Source organism: Suillus clintonianus (genome assembly GCF_016758775.1).
Source record: "Suillus clintonianus strain FC179 chromosome Unknown DEU56scaffold_5, whole genome shotgun sequence".
Lineage (NCBI taxonomy): Eukaryota > Fungi > Basidiomycota > Agaricomycetes > Boletales > Suillaceae > Suillus > Suillus clintonianus.
The window spans coordinates 101078-119059 of NW_024539229.1; the positions used below are offsets into that span (position 1 = coordinate 101078).

The 17982-nt window shown below is 50.8% G+C and overlaps 5 protein-coding genes across 5 annotated transcripts; 3 read left to right on the top strand and 2 right to left on the bottom strand.

The window, feature by feature from the left end:
- Positions 1-5: 5 nt before the first annotated feature.
- Positions 6-2326, top strand: DEU56DRAFT_771230 (uncharacterized protein). Its single transcript, XM_041351466.1, has 4 exons — positions 6-243; positions 327-513; positions 566-2053; positions 2116-2326. The coding sequence occupies exons 1-3, from the start codon at positions 28-30 to the stop codon at positions 1870-1872; spliced, it is 1710 nt and encodes a 569-aa protein (XP_041213930.1). The 5' UTR covers positions 6-27; the 3' UTR covers positions 1873-2053; positions 2116-2326.
- A 41-nt stretch (positions 2327-2367) lies between these two features.
- Positions 2368-4571, top strand: DEU56DRAFT_771235 (uncharacterized protein; the record flags this gene model as incomplete). The annotated part of the gene is made up of 7 exons (XM_041351467.1): positions 2368-3748; positions 3810-3898; positions 3954-4168; positions 4191-4272; positions 4328-4388; positions 4415-4489; positions 4513-4571. The coding sequence occupies exons 1-7, from the start codon at positions 2494-2496 to the stop codon at positions 4569-4571; spliced, it is 1836 nt and encodes a 611-aa protein (XP_041213931.1). The 5' UTR covers positions 2368-2493.
- A 4096-nt stretch (positions 4572-8667) lies between these two features.
- DEU56DRAFT_897906 (uncharacterized protein) lies at positions 8668-10276 on the top strand (the record flags this gene model as incomplete). Its single annotated transcript, XM_041356450.1, has 8 exons — positions 8668-8706; positions 8772-8912; positions 9312-9353; positions 9428-9533; positions 9567-9651; positions 9718-9767; positions 9885-9953; positions 10052-10276. 8 exons carry the CDS (start codon positions 8668-8670, stop codon positions 10210-10212), a joined length of 693 nt encoding a protein of 230 aa, XP_041213932.1. The 3' UTR covers positions 10213-10276.
- A 3411-nt stretch (positions 10277-13687) lies between these two features.
- Positions 13688-15295, bottom strand: DEU56DRAFT_726100 (uncharacterized protein; the record flags this gene model as incomplete). Its single annotated transcript, XM_041347905.1, has 1 exon — positions 13688-15295. The coding sequence occupies one exon, from the start codon at positions 15293-15295 to the stop codon at positions 13688-13690; it is 1608 nt and encodes a 535-aa protein (XP_041213933.1).
- A 692-nt stretch (positions 15296-15987) lies between these two features.
- On the bottom strand, positions 15988-17384 carry DEU56DRAFT_726141 (uncharacterized protein; the record flags this gene model as incomplete). Its single annotated transcript, XM_041347910.1, has 3 exons — positions 15988-16130; positions 16664-16844; positions 17157-17384. Coding segments are annotated over 3 exons (552 nt in total), but the record flags the coding sequence as incomplete, so codon positions are not given.
- Between the last annotated feature and the right edge of the window lie 598 nt (positions 17385-17982).

The following is a 17982-nucleotide window of genomic DNA, read 5'->3' on the forward strand; positions in this document are numbered from 1 at the left end:
TATCCCACATTTCTCCCTCGTACTGCCATGTCCAAGCACCGGCTGTCGCAAGCGCCATTGCCGCCCGCGAAGAGGCTGCATAATACTCGACTTTCGTCGCAGGAGCATCGGCTAATCACAACATTTGACAATGCACTCTATGACGAGCTCATTCTGTTTATCTTCACGTTCCTGAACTCCCGAGATCTATGTGCCATGCAAGGAACGAACAGAAACTGTGCGAGGCTTGCGAGAGACAACCAGGTATATATTTGATTCAATTGGACAACAAGAGAATGAATGTTGAACACGCTCGGATCGCCTACTTGCTTCGGTCATGCTTGTAGCTCTGGAAAGCCTTGTTTGTCAGAGAGTATGGCAAAACACGGCTGAGGGGAGGCAAGGGGTTTTATGGTAGAACTGATGGAAGATCGGTTAAACCGCTTCCCTCGAGAGCTTCTGTATCTACGTCGTCAGCTGATGACACTCTGGACTGGAAGTGGATGTATCGTATCAGCTCGAACTGGAAGAGCGGTATGTGTTGCAATTAATATCTTCTTGTTTTCACTGTCTCATACCTGTCTAGGACGTTGTGCTGTCGAGAATTTCACTGATGCCGAGAGAGTAACTCTAGTACCACCGCCGACCTTTCCTCGTCAGCACGTTATATTGGCAGGCGGGTTTACCATATCGTCGACCAAACCCCGCGGATCCTCCCTGCTAGTAAGGGACAACAATGGCGTATCGCGGACCCTGCTCTGCAGGTCTACTCTAGCTACTTCTATAGCAGAAATATCTGCTATAGCGCTCGATCAATCACCACCTTCCTTATCTTCCTCTCATATCATACGCCTGGCTGCCTTCCTGACAACAGGAGAATTCAGTATATTCGAACATGATCACTCTTCTGTGTCCTTAGCCACCACTCCAAAGCAAACTTACGTCCCTTCGTTCGCGCACCGTGCTTCCCCAGTAACTTGCGCAGCCTACAATCATCCATTGCTGGTCACATTGTCTCGCTCATTTACGCTCATGATATACGACCTGAGCAATGATTGTATCACCCACACTCAGACACTCACGTCTTTCACCAGTCATCCGCCCACGTCGCTCGTACTCTCTGCCATGCCTTCGGCATCATTGTACAAACTTATCATGGCCTACGCCATTCCTGTTTACCCTGTTCACTGGAGTGTGGGTGCTACAGAACTCGTGATATCTCCGTCGGGCATTTTACCTCGTAAACGAACATTCGCTACTTCCTCTAGCGAGTCATCACCACAAGGGGCCTTTGAAGTGAGCATCACCAGGTCTACCCGTGCTTTTGACGTCCCCCAAGGGTGGATAGACGAGAAAAATCTGCAGGTCATGCGTGATCAATGGGGTCGGAAAGTGAAACAAGTCGCAGATATACAAACGGACGGGAAATGGGTCGTGCTAGCCCCTGGAGACGTGACTGACGCCTCCTCTCCGATATCCCAGGAGTCTTCAGAAGGTACAACGTCCCAGGAGGCACACCCACAATCACTCCCATACATCTCACCTCCGAGCCACTCATCGAGCCACCTTCAATTATATCGTCTTCACGTACCCCCAATCTCGAGTTCATCGGTCCATACACCGAGATTGACGTTTGTGCGGACTCTGCATGGACCTTTGGGTTCTGTCTCTGCGCTTTCTCTCGCAGACGGGCGGTGTGTCAGTTTGAATGCAAACGGGGCGATTTGGGTATGGGACCTCGAGGGTGGAGATGGAACTGAGGTCGCTGGGCCTGTCGAGGGCAGCTTTGCAGGAACAAACGGTGTAAGTAATTATGGTACCGTTGCATTTGACGAGCGAAGGATCGTCAGTGCTGGTGTACGGGGAATCGAGGAACGAAGGTTTGATATCTAATTGTAGTGATAGATTGTTGCATTTTTATTGCTTTATTGCTTAGCGTTTGACTCTTGCAAGAACACCGTTCGGCAGTTTGCGGAGTTGTCACGAGAACTCGTGTACTTGCTCCAACCTACACTGTTAGAGTGATCACTGATGATAACGGCATTCAGTTAATGCAGGCAAGCCAACGGCGAGGGTAAGTGCCCCGTGGTGTCGTACTGCAGCAAAAGCCTGAGGGTGCTGATATTTGTGGTGCAGGGACACTCTGCTACAACTTTTCTGCTACTCGCAGTGCACATGCGCAACACCGCCGACCACACCTATGCACTTATGCCCCAGGCCAACAGGTCATGTTATTGTTTTATAGAACGAACTGATCATGACCTACAGTAAAATCCCTCCTCTGGAGAGTCAGGGATTTAGTATTTATTTTTTGTGAGTTCAATATTAGGTAATGTGCAAACTACGTTTCAGGTCGGGTGTGTTGTGTGGGACCCAACTTTGAGCGTCCCTATCGTCTTTCCATCAGAATTGTTACATACACCCACTGATAGATCAGGCTGTGCCAAGGGCTATTATATACTACTCGGTCTTCAAGTATATGATGTGCTCCCCCATCCATTCTCCACCTCCCGCATGGCAACTGCTCCCAAACCGAGGGAAAGAACCTGGGATCCATCTAGTCTTCTTGCATATGATGCGCTCCCGAATCACCTGGATGACTCTGACTCGGTCACATCTGACCTAAAGTCTGCGACCAATTTCTACGACCGCAGTCTGACAAGTCGTAGGTATGCCCTCGCTGGTGTGGCATGCTCAAGTATTGTCAGCTGCTGTTGCATCATTGCAGGCGCCGTCATTACGGCCGCTCCTGGAGGTGCGACTACTTTGGTATTAGTAGGACGGGGCAGCACTGCACTGCAGAAAGAGATGGTGGTCATATCACTAAACTTGATCGTCACATCATGCACCGAAGCCATAGGTTTTGTACACGACATCTCATTGCGCTCTGCGCTGGCTTCAGAGTCTCGGCTTCGTTTCAACTCTAATCTACGCCTTCTGACTGCAGCTCGTGGATGGAGCAACCCCAATGGTGGCCTGCTCAATGGTATCATGGCTGTCCTCCTCGTCGTGTCCTACAGCTCAGCTTCACTGGTCGCATTATCTTCCTACGACACTTTTTTATACACACCTGCCAGCCGCATCGACGTGTTTGATGTTGATATCATAGGGATACCTCTTCTGATTTTGGGACTCGCACTTCTTCTCCAGGTGGTGATCGCATTGTCAGGGATGCGAGCTATCAAGATATTAACGTGGAGTTCCTCACCTTTCGATTTGACCGCTGCCCTGGTGCACCACGCGCAATTGACCCCAGTTCCTTTCCGGTGCATGCGTGGCGTGTCCGACTTGGATGTGGATGGAGGTCCAGCGAAGCCATCAGAGAAACAGCCTTCTGTATGGCATGCGCACCCTAGCATCCGGAAAGTTATCATTTCCCTTTGGTGTCTTGTCGTAGCATGCGCTGGATGGGGTGTCCTCATTCTGCACATCTACGATACGTATGAAGACTATACCAGTCAGATAACATGGAAATCGTGGACGTTCTTCCCCGACGATCAGAATTTCTTATACGGCTTTGGGTACTCGATGGCAGGGGGTGGCGGGGCAGGCGTTGCATGGTGGATTCTGACTTATGTCAACCTGGCTGTTATCCAGGGACCGTTGACACTTTGTCTGCACTGCTCTGAGCTCATCGCAAACGTCATTCGGGACGAAGGGCATTGGAGATGCGCTACTGGACGAATAGGGATTGCATCGGTGAACCCACTGAAGTCGGTTTTCGCCAATCCGCTCTGTCTTGCACTTTTTGTCGCGAAGCCTATCCTGCGTAAGTCACTCGTACCTAGCTTTAGATGTGTGTTCTTGAACAAATATTATTAACGATATAGACTGGATATTCGGGCTTTGTTTTGTGCTCTTCGCCGCCGTCGACCCTACATATGGAGTGAATATCGTGATATATATGTATTCAATGCAGGTTCGTATTCACTATCTAAATACAGCCACTACAGCATCCTTATATACTCGCGCAGATCTTGAACTTATGCATAGTGCTGTTTGTATTCGCTTGTTTCTTCACTCTCGTGGCATTACGCCAACGGCGCGGGCCCCAGCCAGCTGCATATGGTCACCTTCAGACACTGGCCAACCTCGTGGATGAGTGGTCGCCTGTGATGTGGTGGGGCCACAAGGAAGATGGAATCCCGTATTGTCATGCTGGTAGGTACTTGGAATGGTCACGAGGACGGTGCATTGAAGCTTTTAAACAGGAATGAGTGGTCAGCCGCTACCGGCTGTGAAGATGGACTGTGTTTATGCTGGCACCAGCGTCGGGTCTCATCCTTCCGTCTCGTGAGAAGTCCTTGCTTTGCACAGATATTCCTTAACTTACTCTTTTCAAACACAGGACTTAGGTTCGTGTCAGGCGGGCTGGCGATGCATTGACGGTGCTCATAGTCAGCTATGCCGTGGGACGGGACATATTTGCGATGAGTTTACGATGTTTGCCGCGTTCAAGTTGGAGATGGATCAGGATGTTGTCATATGGACCCACTTCTTCGTGCGCCACGTTCAATAGAATTCTGATTTCAGCGAATGCACAATTGGGACACATTGGTGATAGAGGATATGATTTACACGGCCATGCATGAAGACGCACGATCCATGCAGTAACTTTTTTTTAGGGCAAACCACGCACTGTGTTGTACAAGACACATGTAACTTAACTCTGGTGTCTGATTGTATCAATTGACATGCTTGTTCGTATATACGTCCGTGCGCATTATACACTCGTCTCCCTTCCGCAAAATCCGGACCCGGGATATGCAAACACCGTGATAATGAAGAGATTAATAAAATGTTTCACGGTGGATGACTATTGACTGAACTTCTGAAGCATGTCGCGGGCTTCAGTCCCTAACTCCTTCACATCGTCAATCCACTCTAATCCTCGCCGCTCTCCTACGCTGAAAACACGATCCACATCTTCGATGAGCCGCTAAAGATCATATTTGGAAGCGATCTGCATATACTTCCTTGTGGGTTCCACGAGGACGGGAAGCAACTCATCCGCGTCCTTGCCCTTTACCCCCCTGTAGGAATAGATAGTCATCCATGCACGTCTTATCATGTCCCACCACTGCTCTGTGATAGACTCGAGCGATGTAATGGACACCTCTTCAGGTACGGTTCAGAGGAGGACACCAACTACGCTGTAGTTATCGTGCCCCACAGCGGAGTGTTTGCACATACTGAGAGAGAAGAAGTACGAATCATCTTCCACCACGGTCTCACCCTCGTCGAATCTCCCCAGTTGCACTAGGCACTGAAGGAAATCGGCTTCTTACATCCAAGTTCAGCCATCGAGTGCTGTATGAAGTGTATTTGCACTCGCCTTCGTATAGGGCGACGCTGAGACAAGAAGCATGGAGTACCGGAAATGAGTGGAGCAAGTCCCTCTATCGTGCATGACGAGTGGAGGGCTCAGAAGTTCGGATAGGATAACTGCTCGTTTCTGGTGTCGATGCGCATGCAAGGTCGGATACGCAGCTATCTCGGAATTTTTGTCCAGCGGGACAAATAATGCTGATAAGGTTGATTTGCACATGATGAGATTCGAGCAGCTATGAAACCGTGCAAGACATCGTGATCGTTACGAGGGCTTGATCCAGAAGTTGAATATTTGAACGTTGAATATCGAATCACTGTGCGGGCTGTGACGTCGATCAGGCAAAATCAGATCGTTGAAGTCATCAGTACGTAAGCGTTCTGGCCTTCAATGACTCGGATGCTGTAGAATATAATGTTGCTGTAGCTGACTTGAAAATGATAAATACTCACATTCAAAGGTCAAAGATTGTGGATACGACGTCCGGGTGGTGAAGACTTTGCAATGATTCGGACACAATGTGATGAGCGGGGTGTATGGGTGATACGATCAAGACTGAGATCAACCGACTGTTGACTGCGAAGCTTCAAGCTTCGCTTAGCTCAATGGATGTTAGTATTGTTGCAGCGTCCAGGTGATGGGAATTCTACAGGGAAGACAAGAGGCAACAATTCAGACACAAGATGGCAAACGGGATGTGTGGCCAGGTGTTATACCTGTCAAGACAAACACGAGGCCAGTACGACCTCGTGTCCTGGGCGTCTATGGAAACGAGGTAGCTTAATGTAGTGAAGTATGTAAAAACGCACAATACACGCACCACCTCTGCAGCTGAGACACAGACGCTCACAAACCTTCTAAAGTTCACCTCGACCGTACTCAACAATACCAACCCGCAGTAAAATGTCGAACCTCATTCCAAGCACCACACCCCTTCGAACTTTTAAAAGTCATGAAGGAAACGTAACGGCAGTCGCAGTTTTCCCCGATAGACGAAGAATGATTATGGGCTCAGAAGACAAGACCCTTTGTCTTTGGGACTTGAAGACAGGTGTTGTGTTGAAGAGGATGGAGGGGCATCGCAGTAACGTGTCGGCATTGGCGGTATCACGAGATGGGCAAATAATAGCAAGCGGTGATGGATATGGAGAGGTCATTGCTTGGAACGGAGAAACAGGAGAATCTCTCACCCAACCCATCAAAGCCCACTCCGCTTGGATCAACTCGCTGGACTTTTCCGCAGATGGTACGATGTTGGCCACTGGTTCAGGGGACAACACAGTCAAGCTGTGGTGCACCAAAACATGGCAGCAACAAGGAAATCAAATTGAATTTGAATATCAGGTCCGCCAGGTTCGATATTCGCCGTCTGGTGAACTTCTTGCCATCGCAACAATAGGCAAAATCAATATTTATAATTCAGGCACAAGCTTGGAACAAGTCGCAACCTTGCAAATAACAACTTACACATACACACTCGCGTGGACGCCCGATGGCACACGCTTTCTTTCTGCCGCGGATGACGCCATAGAAGAGTGGGATACATCAGACTGGGAGAAGGTCGGTCATCCCTGGAAGGGCCATACTGAGAGCATCACCGCCATCGCTGTCAATCCTGCTGGCACGCTCGTTGCTTCCGCATCTCGTGACGGCCATGTCCGTCTCTGGCGGCTCTCAGATCGACGAAACATTGCCATCTTCGAACACTCATCCACACCTACATGTATCACGTTCTCCATGGATGGCAAACACATCTTCAGCGGAGGTGATGATAATCAGATCTCAGAGTGGGACGCACGCAAGATTTTTCATTCAAACGTGAGTTTCCATCCTTGACTCGTGTCACGCAACTTGAGCATGCTTCATACAGATCCTCACTGCTATCACGGCAGCCCATGATTCATCTATAACTGGGGACTTGTCGACCGCTGAACAGCTACTCACGCAAGAGATTGACGTCGACGCCAATAACTATGCCTCCTATGCCAATCGCTCTTTCGTTATGGCACGAAAACAAATCTGGGACCACGCCCTTGAAGATGGAATCAAGGTCAGTCATACCGTCCAATTATGGCCCTCTTACGAAAGGCTAACTTTCATCCGCGACATAGTCCATTAGCATTCAGCCCTCATTGATAGGCTACATCTCCAAGGGCATTGCCCTCTGTGGAAAAGGCAATGTCAGGGACGCGAGGGTAGCATTCGACGTCGCATCCATATTCACGAACCAAGACCCAGAAACTATTCATTTTCTTCTCTTGATCAAGGTAGGTCACGTTCCTCTCAAATGCTCTCTTCCTCATTCCGTATTTCAGGCCATTGCCCTCTTCAATGCAGATCAACATGATGAGGCAATGTTGCTCATCAAAGAGCTAGCTGCCGCTCGTCCGAATGCTGATACCCTCGCGTGTCGCGTCGTCGAAGTAAGTATCATGCGGCTATGCTCGGTTATCGCTACTGATCTTTGCAACTCGCACATTAGGCATATCTACGCGTTCAGCTTGGAACCGAGGCCTTGGATGGCGCACATCATGACGAAGCCGCTGACCACTTCGCCGCCGCCATCAACTCCAACACTTTTCCATCAGAAATCATCCCTGAACTATGCGAGGACTTTGTCGTGGTACGTTGACATTATACATCCGAAAATACTATGACTGAGTGCTTTATCCAGCTTTTCGGCTGGGATCTCGAGTCCTTCTGGCTCACTACACACCAGAAACGCTGTCAGGCTTTGCTTTCGGCAGGTAAAGTTGAAGAAGCCCTTGAATCACACCAGCACATGATGGATGCCATTGACGAAACTGAGAAGGCCAACTGCCTCGATTGGTCCAACGGCAAGTTTTCAGTGATGATACTCGACGCTGTCATACTCACCCGCATTTGACTCAGACTTCAAGGAACAATGTACCGCGCTCGCTCCTCATGATGACCGTATTCTTGGCGCATGTACTCCCTTTCTCATCCCTGTTGCTACTGACCTAAGTTATGCAGGCGGAAATTCCGGGGCAAGATGGCTATGATGTAGGACCTGATTTCTTCCGGGGGATGCATGGCGTGGGTGCTTCAGTGTATCCTTAATTTTTCTCTCTCACGTCATTCATTACAGCATTCTCAGATTTCCAGACCACAACATCAGCAGCGCCCGGGGCGCTTCAAGAAACTCTGGTTCGCTATGATGAGGAATCCTCATCTAGTTCCACCACCTGCATCTGCACCTGCATCTGCACCTGCATCTGCACCTGCACCTACATCTGCACCCATACCCACATCTGCACCGCCCACCGCGCTACCACCTGCCGCTACTCCCACGACCTTCATAGCCCACATACGACACCTATTCACCCGGCGACCCGACCATGCAGCACCACCCGTCGTCGAAGTTCCTTTCGCGAAGGGTAAGGAGGTGCGTCCTGTCGATTTTTAGCACTGCGTCTCTAATGTCTCATGCATGAATCTACAGCGTAATGCTGCAGCAGATGACCCTGGCCCGGACAAGGACATGGTACCTGACGAATTTCTTGATGATCTTCCACAGAGCTCCAATACACAACAGCCGAATACACAACAGCCCAATACGCAACAGCAACATGTAGTAGTACAGGTAGACACTGGGGACCATGGAGGCGGCAAGTCATGTTTCTGCTGCTAGCAGTTTTCGCGGATGTCCTCGAGTATTTCAGTTCTATCATTCTTCGTATTGTGATGTCTACATTGACCGGAAGGAGGTCATGACCACATCATTCAGGTTATTTCGCATCATCATCCATATCTACCTTAATTATGAACCTCGCGTCTTCCATATGTAACGTTTGGCTTGCGCATAGCAAATGATACCTTTTGAACGTTGCTCGAGGAGAATTGATCCGCCCCACCCAATTCTAATGCGAATCTTTGCCAATGACAGGCGCTGGGCCACATCGGACAGCGGGTGTCCCAGAATATTGGCTTGTCGTCACACCACTTCTCTGATGCCCCGCGCTCTCATTAATGCATTATTTAGCCACACTTCCCCGAACTCTTCAACTTCTTAGCCGCACTGAAGGTCACAAAAGTGTTGTGCAATCATCAGTCGTTTTCGCGTCTTCATATCCCGCAGATTCTGACATATATATATAGTCATTGGCAGAGGAGAGCGAGAGCTTCAAACGCGTTGTGGGGATCGGGCGAACTGGTATCCGTCGTTGGCAAGCAGTTAGGGGCAAGCAAGATCTCCTTGCTACATGTTTAGTGCTAAACATGTTTCTATTTAGTACAGACTCAGTCGAAGCAAAACAGAGCAACTCAATGAATCATGCGATAGGACAGCGAGGGGATGAAAGCAAGCAGACAGAACTACTGAAGTAAATGCGAGAATACGGCCCATCAAACTAGACACCTATGCGAACGAACACGATCTGCCGTTCTAGTGGATTCTTCTTTCGCAACGACTTGCGAAGTGGGTTACCTATGGATCATGGTGAGCGTGTTTGGTATTCATCCCCTTTGATACCAGCGGTCGCAGATGTTCCCGGATCCTAATGCTGAAAATCATTACCATGCCCACGAGTGCTTGAATGCGACTGTGCAACCGTAGCCTATTTGAATCTCGCCGAACGAGGTGTATGGGATGCGTGTGCTGCTCTCGCAATATTAAGACAAGCTGGTGGGTGCATTCGATCAGCGAGCGTGCATTGAGACTGAATAATACCTGCAAGTCTCCTGATCGACACCGCGCGTTGCGTGTTATTCTGTACGCGCTAGATGGTGTATCTCATCTTGATAAAGCTGAGCTCAAGGATGCCAGGGATCGTGTGGTTACCCTGGAGCTGCCAAAGTCCGCGACCAAAGTTGCTCGTTGTAGGCATGCACAAACAGTGCGGGTCAAGAGTTGGCACCATGCAACTCGTTACCACAAGACGTAGAAGTGCTATGATAACCTTACCGGCACAAATGAGCATCTAGAGTTAGAACTTGAGAGGGTTGCACTTTCCAGTCCCAGAGAACGCCGGGAGGATGATGACAAGGACCTGAAACGATGGATAGTAGAGGCACAAGAGCTCGGCAATAGAATACCTCAGCCGAGGAAATTGACGTTTCTCGGACGGACACCAAGTGTCAGTTGCATTAAGGTAACGTTAGGCCGTTCCGAAGAGTTGATTCGACTCTTGTCAAAATTTAAAGGATGACGAGTTTACTCTGAGCTAAGCGTGGATGGGGTGGACTGCGTCGGATTAATCAGTTCCGAAGACTAGATAGTACTCAAGCTTACTTGCGCATCAATGCCTGTCGTCATGCATCAGCAGCTGACAGTAAGTGGTACGGGACGTACTGTTTGTGTAGGAATCGGTGTTCTCTAATTCCTCGATCGTTTAGCGTAGTCGAAGACGTCTACAGACTCGCACAGCATTTTCATCCAGGACATTATGAGGCCACACACGTCAAGCTATGAATAGGAACAAGAAGAAACCTGAATAACATGGGAATAAAACACTACAAATCAACATAGATAGAGCAGCAAAACAAGAGCAACGATAGAACAGAAATACCACGAAAGCCGCCAGCAGCAGAAACACGACTTACTACCTCCATGTACCCCAGTATCTACCTGCATTGCAACTGGTTGTAGTTGCTGTTGCGTATTGGGTGGTTGTGTATTAGGCTGTGTATTGGGGTCATGTGGATCATTATCGGAATATTCAGCACGTATAATGTCTGAATCGTCATCGGCAGGAGCACCCGCTGCAGCATTACGCTGTAGATATATGCATGAGACACCCAAGACAGTGATGGAAATAGATCGAGCGCACCTTTCGACCCTGCGCAAAAGGAACTTCGACGACGGGTGGTGCTGCATGGTCGAGTCGCCAGGTGAATAGGTGTCGTACGTGGGCTGTGAAGGTCGTCGGAATAGCGGCAGGTGGTAGGGCGGTGGCCGGTGCTGGTGTGGGTGCAGGTGGAGGTGGTGGAACTGGATGAAGATTCCTTGTCATAGTGAGCCTGAGTTTCTTGAACCGCCCCGGGCGCTGCTGAGGTCGTGGTCTGGAAGTTTGAGAATGCTGTAATGAATGACGTGAGAGAGAGAAATGAAGGATACACTGAATCACCCACGCCATACATCCCCCGGAAGAAATCAGACTCTACATCATAGACATCTTGATCTTGCCCCAGAATTTCCGCCTGCAAAACTTAGGTCAGTAGCAACAGGGATGAGAAAGGGAGCACATGCGCCAAGGATACGGTCATCGCGAGCAGCGAGCGCGCTACATTGTTCCTTGAAGTCTGAGTCACATGCGGGTGAATATGATAGCCTCGAGTGGCATAACTGAAAACTTGCCGTTGGACCAATTGAGGCAGCTGGCCTTCTCAGTTTCGTCAATGGCATCCATCATGTGCTGGTGCGATTCGAGGGCTTCTTCAACTTTACCTGCCGAAAGCAAAGCCTGACAGCGTTTCTGGTGTGTAGTGAGCCAGAAGGACTCGAGATCCCAGCCGAAAAGCTGGATAAAGCACTCAGTTATAATATGTTCGGATGCATGATATCAACGTACCACGACAAAGCCCTCGCATAGTTCAAGGATGATGTCTGATGGAAAAGTGTTGGAGTTGATGGCAGCGGCGAAGTGGTCAGCGGCTTCGTCATGATGTGCGCCATCCAAGGCCTTGCTTCCGAGCTGAACGCGTAGATATGCCTAATGTGCGAGTTGCAAAGATCAGTAGCGATAACCGAGCATAGCCGCATGATACTTACTTCTACGACGCGACACAAGAGGGTATCAACATTCGGATGAGCGGCAAATAGCTCTTTGATGAGCAACATTGCCTCGTCATGTTGATCTGCATTGAAGAGGGCAATGGCCTGAAATACGGGATGAAGAAGAGAGCATGTGAGAGGAACTTGACCTACCTTGATCAAGAGAAGAAAATGAATGGTTTCTGAGTCTTGGTTCGTGAATATGGATGCGACGTCGAATGCTACCCTCGCGTCCCGGACATTGCATTTTCCACAGAGGGCAATGCCCTTGGAGATGTAGCCTACCAATGAAGGCTGAATGCTGATGGACTATGTCACGGATAAAAGTTAGGCTTTCGTAAGAGGGCCATAAGTGGTTGGTACGACTGACCTTGATTGCATCATCAAGGGCGTGGTCCCAGTTTTGTTTTCGCGTCATAACGAAAGAGCGGTTGGCATAAGAGATATAGTTATTGGCGTCGGCGTCAATCTCTTGCGTGAGTATCTGTTCAGCGGTAGACAAGTCTCCAGTGATGGATGAACCACGGGCTGCCGTGATAGTAGTGGGGATCTGTATGAAGCATGCTCAAATTGCGTGACACAAGTCAAGGATGGAAACTCACGTTTGAATGAAAACCCTTGCGTACTTGCCACTCTGAGATCTCATCTCCGGCTCCGCTGAGGATGCTATTGCCATCTGCTGAGAATGTGATACATCTCGGCAAGGATGAGTGTTCGAAGATGGCAATGTTTTGTCGATCTGAGAGCCGCCAGAGACGGACATGGCCGTCACGAGCTGCGGAAGCAACGAGCGTGCCAGCAGGATTTGTGGTGATGGCGATGATCCTCTGAGTATGGCCCTTCCAGGGATGACCGACCTTCTGCCAGGTTGATGTATCCCACTCTTGTATGGCGTCTTCCGCGGCAGAAAGAAGGCGTGTGCCATCGGGCGTCCACGCGAGTGGGTATGTGTCAGCTTTCAAGGTTGCGACGTGTTCCCTTGTGCCTGGATTATATATTTCGATATTGTATCTTGTTACAGTGCGTTGCATAAAAACGTTCAGTCCTTGATTTGTCCAGCTTCGTCTAACGCAGAAAACGATGTCGGACAATCAGTGGTTGGGCTGGGACCGAGCGTTAGCTCGGTTCGGACGCTGGCGAGATTGCCGCTGGGTGGGCGGGAAACTCGACATGCGGGCTGATTGAACGACTATATAATATGACGCTTCATTGATATACGAAGCTGATAGTGGGTATTTATGTACGGTAGTTAATTATATATAAGCTAATGCACGATGGCAAATATTATGGCGTGACTGCATTAAACTTGGGAGTGGCGGGCGGGTAAAAATATGTCGGTGAGCGAGGAGAGAGTAAACGAGCGAGCGGGATGTTGGATGTAACGACGAAGAAAAAACGAGAAGGAGACTAGACAGCTTGCCGCTCAGCTGGACGTGTGGTGCCGGTTCCTTCCGTGCGTCAGGAACCGGCACCTTTCACATTCCAGCTTCGTCTAACGCAGAAAACGATGATGTCGGACAATCAGTGGTTGGGCTGGGACCGAGCGTTAGCTCGGTTCGGACGCTGGCGAGATTGCCGCTTACCCGTAGGCTGATGAACCCAAACTGCGGCGATATAAGCCAGCTAACCCAACCAGTGAGGCAGCCCTATGATGCCAGGTCACCCAGGTGCTGGGTGGCCACCTGCTCGAAGGCCCGAATGTATGTTTCGTAGGCCAACGAGCGCCAGCGGCCGGCTAGGCGTACGATCTCTGGATCCACCTTTTTGGCTAGGTAGAAGGATGCCCCTCCTATGCGGAACGAGTGTCCAAAGGCTGTGCCCCAACCCCATGCTGTGGTGATGCAGTTGATGCGTGCAAGCGCACGCTGCTTTACCATGGGACGAACGGTACCTGCGCGATCACGCCAAGAAAATAACGGGTCGTGTGGGAGCGCGGGCACAACAGAAGCCAGGTTCTGGAGTGCAGCTAGTGGGCAGAGTGGGCCTTGAGCCACGAGGAAGACGGACTGGGTGTCACCTGGACGGGCAGTCTTGGCTGAGGGTAGGTCCAGACGGGCATAAGCCTTCCCGACGAGGTCAGTTCCTAAAAAGACATCCTTGCGAGTTAGGTGCTTCGAGGGCTTGAAAGCTGCCCTCGATTCCACTGATACCTCACCGAAGCGCATCATGCCGAAGAAGGCACAACTCGCCATCGCCCAAATGCAAGCGTCGAAGGGCTCCGTGAGGGATAAGGTGGCCTTGAGTGCATGCAGCATGTTAAGGGTAACGGGCGGGCGGAGGGGACGGCGACGAGAGCTGAGTAGGTTGTCTAAACCTCGGAGTGACCAATTGATCCTCGCGTGGTTGTCCTCTGACAACGGGGGGTGCCAGCCATGCACAATGTGCCAGGCACGAACTGCAGCAAGGTACTTTCTCGCGACGCCAACTGAAACAGGTTCGAAAGAGATTGATGTTAGTGTACCGAGGGCAAGATCGTTTGATGAGGGATCAGATACTGCCCACAGCGCGAATGAATGCAGAAGTTCGAAAGAGGCTGGGAGGCGATCATGTTCTGGCACCGAAAATATATCACAAAATAAATGGAACTTGCGGAGGCCAGCACCATAGCTAGCAGTATCACGAAGAGAGGCTCTAGAAGCCAAGCTCGCTATATGCTCGATGATTGGATGGGCAATCGTAGCGAGTGGTGGAGTGTTTGGCCCCCGCCATAGGAACAAGCGTTCCTCTGCACGGCAGTGGGGACGGAAAGGGGAAGGGTTGAGGCTTAGGGTCCGAGACGACACAGGTGGCACTGGAGGAAGGGCACTAGCGATGGGAAAGGAAGGTATGCGAGCAGATGCTACAATGATGTCAGTTTGTCTGCTAGGTGCTCCGGTAAGGGGAAAGAGGCTTTCTGGGCCACAAGAGGGAAACCTGCTAAAAATGTTGTGATGTCGCCACGGGAAAGAGCGTCCGCAATGTTTTCTCGACTGGGTACGTACTCCGTGCGAATGCGGATATCGTGTTGCGTTTGCAGCGCGAAGATGTGCTTGAGGATGATGTTGGTAGCGTTGCTCCGCGATCGACCTTTGTTGGTTACGGCGACGATTCCCGCGTTGTCTGAACGAACCAGGAATACATGTTTGTGGGGGCCCACATGATTCAACAAGTCTGCAGCTAGAGATGAGCGAGGGAATGGGCCAGAAAATACCAGCAACTAACTGAGGTGCAACGCGAGACGCAGTCCTAATTCCACAGCGACGGCCTCCGCCCATCCGATGTCGAAGGCAAGACCTGGGCCTACTCGAAAACCTGGTGCCCAGCGCCAAGCTGCCCAAAACTGGCCGACGACCACGCCGACACCAAACGAAGTGCTGGCATCTCCCCACCAGCCAATATCCAGGGGGGACGAGGAACGAAGGTGGGTCTCGTTCGGCAGAAGCTGTAATAGATCGGCAACCCACCGAAGGTCCTTGACTAGACCTGGCGAGGGAAATAGACGAGCCCGTGGAGAGCGGAAGGATGCTGCGAACACGGATAATGCCCGCAAGAAAGGGCGGATCATGGGGAAGACACAAGAGATGTGGACGAGTTTGCCATGTAGGCTGTTTGCATTCTCCATGGAGAATTTTGCACCGTGCTCGAGCCAAGAGGCTACCAGAGCTTGAGTTTTGGCGAGCTTCTCGGCTGGGATGGCAACCGTTTTCTTGTCGAGGTTCCAATCGAACCCGATGTAACGCTGTATGGCTGCCAGCCGGCGAAGCTTCTCGAGACTCCACGGAATGCCACAGAAGGCAGTGAGGGCCATAAAGTCGGCCTCCGACCAAGTCTGGTTTGGGAGACGGATGACTAGAAAGTCGTCCACCCATTTGCGAATGAGGTCGAAGCCAGCACAGCTGTATATAGCAATTAACATGTCGGCAACGGATCCAAAGACCCCCGCGCTTGATGTCAAACCGAACATGAGGGCTCTGTCCACATACACCACTCCTCGCCAAAACACACACAAGGAGTTCTGCTGGCAAGGTCGAACGGGGGTGATGCGGTATGCTGCCGATATGTCGAACGTCGCTGCTAAGCAGCCAGGTGGTAAGGAAAGAATTAGCTCTGCTGTGCTGTCGAACGAACCCCATATTGTGGGGAAATCGTCGGCTCTGATCCCAGCATTGACGGAAGCCAGCAAAGGATCGTTTCGGGGATACGATAAATCCTGGACCAGGCGAAACTTGTTGGAGTGAGGTTTCGGTACTAGGCCTAGAGGCGAGGATAGAAATGGCCCGATTAGAAGCTCGAGTTCGTCTGGAGAGTATCCACGCGAGTAACGACCAGCGTCTTGCTCGCCAGCTATGTAAGAGTCGATGAAGGAAGGATGTAGTTGGGAAGAGGTATGATTCTCGAAATAAACGAGTCACCAGCGGTTTGTTGCGAATTCCAACATCAAAACCGCATCGGATCCCGGAGAGTATGTGCATCCAGTCATTCAATATTCCATATTTACAAAGAAGATCCTCAACACGATCTGCTAATAGCGGGGTGATTACTGTGCGAGGGTCAGGCTCGCTGGTTGCAGGTACCGGCTCCATGTCCTGGATCACCACAGATACTACACCCATGGAAGTTGGTGCAGTTGGTGCCAAAGGAACAGGCAGCGGACTTGGCCCAGTTGAAGCAGAAGTGTTTTCCATTGGGCGCTGTGAGAGCGTGACGGCTCTTCGCTGATGTTGCGAGCGGCGCAAGTGATTTGCCTGCGGAGGTGGATTCGGCACTGCAGTCTCCAGGCAGGTGACCGGAGTGCCCACATCGAAAGCAATGAAGACGAGCTCTCTTGCGAGGAGTTTGTGACACTGCGGATGAAAATTCCGGCGGCGCTGAGCGCTTGGATGGCGACGAAGGGTGCACAATGGAGGCCTGAGGTGCTGCTAAGGACATGCGGGCTGCAGCTTGCGTCGCGACCAAGGTGAGGGCACTCAGATCTAAACCCGTCAGGTCGTGTGCAGGGTTCTGCGCCGCGAGTTCCCTCTGCGAAATGTCGTATTCCTGTGCTATATCCCAACCATGGGACGATGCGAGATCTGATACGACCCTATGGTGCGAGGTAAATGCAGCACTCCTGCTGGTACCGTGATGAAATGCGACACGCTCCTCCACGATTCTGGAAGCTGTTAACCACTCATGGAATCTGATAGTTCGTTCCCTACTGCGGTCTAAACCTTTGGCCATAAGAATGCCTTGGGGGTTAAACGAAAAGGCTTCTTCGCTGTTGCGAAAGGCATGAAGACGGGCTGCCGGTGTGACCGAAATGTAAGGGACGTATTTGTATTGTCGCACAGCTTCATCTACCTTGGGGGGAATGACTGCGGGCATGACAATGAGCATGAAAGCTTCGACAATGTAAATTTCATTGAAAGACACAAGTATAACGAACTTCGCTGGGATCAACGAGGATCCAACGAATCGAAGTTCACGACGATGAGCTACCTGCGATAGGTGCACGACGGTGTATATACGACGAAGTGAGATACCATATACTCACTGGCATCAAGAGGGTTGACTTTAAAACCAGGAATCAGCTCTGGTAAAGGTACTTTCTTTGCGTCTGACTGCAAGGCTGCTGCTGCCGCACGTGCTCGGTCGACCGTTGCTGGGTCAGCGAACAGGGCTGGCAGTGGATCGAGAGGAGCCTGGGCAGGATGGTGTGCACCATTGGCTTCCTCAGCGTCCAACTCGCGTAGCCTGGCTTGAATAGCCGCCCGTTCAGCCAAGCGGTTAAGTGCATCTGGGTTTGGTTGAGCAGCAATTTGAGCAGCTGGTTGAGCTGCAACAGGTTGGATGTGGCCGGTAGCAGCGAGAGGTTGCTGCTGGCCACCAATCGGCGGTTCAGCAACCGGTTGAGGAGCATTGGGCCGAATAGCGCTTGAGGGGCGTGATCCAGGAGCAACGGCTGGGGCAATTCGGTTTGGTG

Coding starts and splice junctions, on each gene's coding strand:
- DEU56DRAFT_771230 (XM_041351466.1), top strand. CDS start 28: ATGTCCAAGCACCGGCTGTCGCAAGCGCCATTGCCGCCCGCGAAGAGG. Junction 244..326: donor GGCTTGCGAGAGACAACCAG/GTATATATTTGA, acceptor TCATGCTTGTAG/CTCTGGAAAGCCTTGTTTGT. Junction 514..565: donor CAGCTCGAACTGGAAGAGCG/GTATGTGTTGCA, acceptor ATACCTGTCTAG/GACGTTGTGCTGTCGAGAAT.